The sequence below is a fragment of the Mus pahari genome, chromosome 13, assembly GCF_900095145.1.
Source record: "Mus pahari chromosome 13, PAHARI_EIJ_v1.1, whole genome shotgun sequence".
Taxonomy (NCBI): Eukaryota; Metazoa; Chordata; class Mammalia; order Rodentia; family Muridae; genus Mus; species Mus pahari.
Window position 1 is genome coordinate 25,358,945 of NC_034602.1, and position 5,777 is coordinate 25,364,721.

Genomic DNA, 5,777 nt, shown 5'->3' on the forward strand with positions numbered 1-5,777 from the left:
GTTCAAGGCTAGCCTCTGCTACATGGCCAGCTCAAGGCTGCCTTTGGCTACATGAGCATTTGTTTCAAAAAACAAAAACAAAAGCAAACAAAGGCCCCCGATTCTCAATCATAAACAGCGAGTGTGACTGCCAAGAGCCAACAATGACCGTCTTGTTGGCCCTTTGTCATCTCCATGGTTTTAAGTGAATGACATGATGACTGCTCTCACCATTTTGACTCAAAACCATTTTCGTAACCGTTTTCCTTCTTCCTCCCCCTCCTCTGTCCATGCTCCCCCAGCCCCAAGCTGCTTCTTTTGTTGTTATAACTGGCCGTGGAGGCACTAGGCCCTCTGCTGCTCTGCCCCTGCTTCCTGACTGGAGCTGCAAAGACCTTGTTCTTCACATCTCCTGAGCAGTCACCATATTAAGGCTTTTGTACATGTTACCTTTATAAAAATCTCACATTTTATGCAACTTGATAAGAGAGGAATGGGCACAAGTCACAAGCTTGGGTGGCCTGGCTCCTCCACCACTTGCAAGACATACTTCAGAGCAGGAGGTACTAACCCTGCTCAGAGTCAGGACCAGCTTCTGGGAGGCTGGGCCATGAGGATGGGGCTGTACGGGGCTGGCTCACTGGGCGCTGTCTCTATACCAGCTGATGATAGTCACTCTCCTGGTTGCAGGTGCTCTGCTGCAAGAAGAGAGGCTGGACGCGGTGACCCTGCTGTACGCCACTTCTTTGCCCAGTTTCTGCCTGCTAGCTGGCGCAGCACTAGTGCTGGAGGCTGGCGCAGCCCCACCACTGCCTCCTACCGACTCTCGCCTCTGGGCCTGTGTCCTGCTGAGCTGCTTCTTGTCCGTGGTCTACAACCTGGCCAGCTTCTCCTTGCTGGCCCTCACATCTGCCCTCACCGTCCACGTACTGGGCAACCTCACGGTTGTGGGTAACCTCATCCTGTCCCGGCTCCTGTTCGGCAGCCACCTCAGCGCTCTCAGCTACCTGGGCATCGCCCTCACCCTTTCAGGAATGTTTCTTTATCACAACTGTGAGTTGGTGGCCTCCTGGGCTACCCGCCGGGGGTTGTGGAACAGGGACCAGCCTGGCAAAGGTCTTTGAGACCTGGGGGAGCTCATAAGCTCTACCTGGACAGCCCCAGCCTGAATCTAACCTTGGACAATGGCCATGAGGAAAGGGAGAGGTGCTATGTCTGCCAGGCCCGGGAAAGGAAGGGCTGCCTGGGAGGCTACACACCAGGGACTTTCAGAGAGACCCACCTCCTGTCCCTGTCTGCCTCACCTCTCACAGCAAACCCTGCCACTGGATGGTGGGCCCAAGTCTGGCACGTGTACTTGCCGGAGGAATCAGTGTCAACGACTATGATGAAGGTTGCTGGCAAACTTAGGAAACCTCAAAGTGTTAGGATGAAGATAATGCTCGGTAGTCGCACAATCTTTCCTGGGGGGCGGGGAAAGGGGAGGCCATGAGGGTCACCAGAGCAGGCTTCATCATGGTTGGGCTCCCCTAAAGATGGGGTAGCCTTTGCCAACTTCAGGTAGCTACTGTGGCCTCACTCTGGTGCCCCCACCCCTGGATTTGGGTCTTCCATCCCCAATAAAGTATTTTTTCTTGGGACATGTGTCATTCCTTGGGGCTCCAGCCAAAGGAACATCAAGGGAGTGGTTGGCTACCACATGGTTCTCCCCCGCTCCCTGGCCCCGTGTTGGCCTCCAGCCTAGCACTGTTCTACAATGCCCCTCCACTGGCCAGGCTACCACAGACCAGCTTCAGGACAGTGGTCTTGGTCGCCCCGCTGCCCTGCCTTGCCCTGGTCAGGACCACCTGCTTCAGGCACTGTTCTCTTGGAGGGAGCTTCCTAAAACCACATGTTCGGGAGCTCTAGTCTGCGCTGAGGACAAAGTCAGGGAGGACTTCCTCTTGGACACCACGAAGTCCCTCTTATTCTGTGTCCTTGCCAACTATGGTCGCACTTCTCTTAGGCCCCAGTCCCACAAGCACAGCGCCAGCGCACCTTCATTTGTGCTGTCCGCTCAGTTCCCTTCCTGCATACCCTCCTCCCTTCTGGCTACATCCTTACCTGGAAGAGAAAGGCCCCGCCCACCATGTGGCTGTCCTTCCAGGGAGGCTGGAGCCACCTGATGAGGGGCTGAGTTCAGGGTTGTAGGTGCATGGGGCATGTCAAAAGGGCAGCTTTACAGAAGTAAGAACCAAGGAAGTATCCAAGGCTAGCCCAGGCCCTAGGTAGCAGGTCTTTCATGCAGTGAACCTAGAGCATGATCCGTACCTTAAAGCTAGTCCAGTGCTCCCCAACTGGCTAGCCCAGATTTGTCTACCCCCCCCCCACCACCACCATTCACCCAGCCTTGAATGTAGACCACTAAGTCCCTATACTTATTAAAACAGATAAGAACCTAGCCTGGGGCACTAAGGCCTAGCACCTAACCCTACTCTGTCAGCCTTTTTATTTATTTTTTTAGATAGGGTTCCATATAGCCAAGGCTGGCTTCAAAACCACTATGTAGCTGAGGGTGACTTTGAACCCTGTAACTTTGGCCATCCTGGAACTTACTCTGTAGACTAGGCTGGCCTCAGACTCAGAGATCCGCCTGCTTCCCAAGTACAGGCGTGCTTACAACAGTCACCTGGTGGTATTGGTCCCCGGTATGTTGGGCAGGGCTGGAATTTCAAGCATCCTTGGCAAGTAGCATCCTACCAGCTGAGCTACCTCTCTAGCTCCTCCCCTCTCCTTTCTGACCACTAGTTAATCATGCTCAGGGTATAATGATCCTTGCGGGGTAGGGGTGGGGGTTCGATGAGAAGCCCAATGGCAAGGAAGGAGGGGGTGGCCAGTACCAAATGACTGCCATTATCTCAGGTGGCCAGTCACCCACCGCCACCACCACAGTTGCAGACCCACCTGATAATGTGTTCCTTTTGAGTGAGGACAGCATTAGAGCAGGCTGGGGCTGGGAGCCATAATTCATAAAGGAACTCTTGTGCCAGGGCATATGGAGGGAATCCTGAGGCTGAGTGGAAGGAGGTAACAAAGTCAAGGAGCACGGGCAGGCATAGGATTTCCTAGGCTCAGCCTCTACCAGGCTGGCCTTACAGATGACCTTGATGAGTCACTGCCACCCCCCTCTCTGACTCAGAGATGCCACTGGCTGGCTCTGTCCCACCCTTATGCAGCCTGCCCATCTCTGGATTCCACTCTCGGGCTGGGCGAGAGGGATGCTTTGGCTGGGGGAGAACCTACTTGGTGACTCTTGTCTTCCTTGTAGGAGACTTCCCACTGTCCTAGGAGCTTCCCTGCCTGGTCCTCACTGAGGCTCTTTGGCCTTAGAGACAGATGCCTGCTGCCTGAGGAGTTAGTCCCCCACCCTACACACACACACACACACACACACACCACACACACACACAGGGGTTAAATTGATCTCTGCTTGACTTAGGTGTTGGCCTGTCACCAGTCACTGAATTGATGTTCTCAAGGCTCTCCAGTTTCCAGCAGGAGCTTAGAGACCCACAGCAGAAAGCGTGGACCCTGGGTACCACTGGGAGCGAGGATCACTGGATAGCTGGTAGGTAGAATCCCATGACAAGGGCAAGGTCTTCTGTCCCTCCAGGGGATCTGCTGCCTCAGGCAAGTGGCCTCACCTCCCTGAGGCTTCATCTTTGATCTTTGTATCTGGGATGACCTGGGAAAGCTCTCCTCTCCCCTCACTGCTGCCACATCAAGTCTGAAGCCCCAGCTGACTGTGACCTTCCACATGGGGCCCCGGTGGCATTCCACCTGAGCTGATCAACTTTTCTCTTCTTCCTCACCAGACCCAGCTCCCAGACCATGGCCTTGGCATAGGGTGTGTCTGGGAGCAGCTGTAACAGCCAGAGGCATTGAAAGATCTCTAGAGATGGTGGAAAGAGCCCTCTGCAGGCTATGTTCTTTGAATATGTGCATTACACCTGATTTCTGTCTTCACCAAACCCTCATCACACCCTTGGCTTTAACTTTTGTGGTCTGAGGTACGACAGCAAACTAGCTGTTCTCACACCACCACAGACTTGGTCTTACAAGTCTTGGTCTTAGCCATCAGTGTCCAATGCCTTTCTTCTTGAGCGCAGGGCTCTCACCTTGTCACGTAGAGCAAGCCCTTTACAGCTTCTGCTCAGCATATCCAAAGTGAAAAGGTCACTCTTCTTGTGTTTGGGGGTATTGCTAAGTAAAATAAGGGTAACCTACACACAGCCATGGTGACACCATATCTGATAACTGTAACTGAGACGCCTACAGTGTCGACTGATGGGGTAGCCTATCCTATGAAGGCATGTTGGACAAAGAAATATTTCAAGGACCTGGGCAAGCAGAAGCAGACCAGGTGTCGCATCACACTGCTACTCAGAACGGCTCATGACATAAAGCGCAGGACTTTATTTATTTCTGGAATTAACCAATTGGTATTTTTAGACTGTAGCTGACAGTTGCATTAATTATTTTTTCTATTGCTAACTACCCCCCCCCCCCCATGAAACTAACCTTTAAGGAAAAAGGGCTGATTTGTTTGGTATTTGAAGTCCCAGATCATCTTGTCGGGGAAGTCAAGTGCAGGGCCATTAAGTAATTGGTTACATCAAACCCACAGTCAAAAATCCGAGTGATTAATGCATGTATTCAGGTCAGTTTCTCCTTTTTAAAACAGTCCAAGCCCAGGGGAATGGTGCTACTCACAGTGGGCAGATCTTCCCACCTCAGTTAACCCACTCAAGATAGAACGCACCACAGGCACACCCAGAGGCCCAACCTGGTGATGCTAGGCATGATCCGGTGAACAACCGAGACAACCTTCGCAAAGATCATTATCAGAAATCGTAGAAAGTGAAAATGGGGATGGATGTGAGGGTGTACTACTGCACTGGTGAAAAATAGGAGCTCTGTGGGCAAGAAGTAGGTCTGAGTCCTAGCCCTGGTACACGGTGACCTGGAGCAAGGGCCTCCAGTTCCCAGGCCTCCCTGCTGTAAATGGGGCAGCAGTGAAACCTGACTCGCTGTAGCTCTGGGGAGCAGCTTGGGCCGCTCAGCGCGGATTGTCCTCAGAGTTACTTATTCAGTGAGGCTTCTGAGTTTCTCCCCTGGGCGACTTGGTCTTCTCTGCACCCTTCCTCCCGGGCCACCTGCACTCTGACTGCCCCAGGGCATTGCTCTTGACACACAGAACAAGGATGCAATCCTGACCCCAAGGCTCCTTGCCAGATCTTGGGGAAGGCAGGAAGCTGGAGCCCTGCTGGGCATCCTGCCATTGTGGACTCCAGGCCTTAGTTATTGGGGTTCCCCCGCCTACCCTGCCCTGGCAGTCTTGGCTTGCCAGTCTCGAAGGCCAGGGCAAACAAGGACTCCTTTCTTCAGTGCCAGAGGTTGAACGCAAAGGTCTTGTACAGGTTAGGCAAGCTCTCTTCCAGTTCTACAACACTTCTTGGGGTTGGGGATATGGCTCCATTGGTAGAACACACAAAATTCTAGGTTTAATCTGCTGATAATTCAAGCCCTCCGGAGGTAGAGGCAGGAGGTTCAGAAATTCAGCCCCCTCAGCTACAAAGTGATTAGACAGTAGTAACAAAACAAGACAAAAGGCCTCTTTCTGGTCTGTGTCCCCGTACCACCCCACCTCCCTCCCCCCAGGAAACAGGGTGAGCCTCCACCTGCTGAGCTGGTGGCCAGTCTACTTTGTTGAGTAATTAGACTTTCAGTTTAAGCTCAGGTGGAAGAAATACTGAAGG

At 52.9% G+C, this 5,777-nt stretch overlaps 1 protein-coding gene across 1 annotated transcript in view; it reads left to right on the forward strand.

The window, feature by feature from the left end:
* Slc35e4 (solute carrier family 35 member E4) overlaps positions 1-1,619 on the forward strand; it is a 7,680-nt gene extending 6,061 nt beyond the window's left edge. The window contains exon 2 of the mRNA XM_021210919.1: positions 670-1,619. Coding sequence (XP_021066578.1) covers positions 670-1,103 — 434 coding nt within the window. The 3' untranslated portion in view covers positions 1,104-1,619. The remainder of the gene's footprint in view (positions 1-669) is intronic.
* Positions 1,620-5,777: the final 4,158 nt, after the last annotated feature.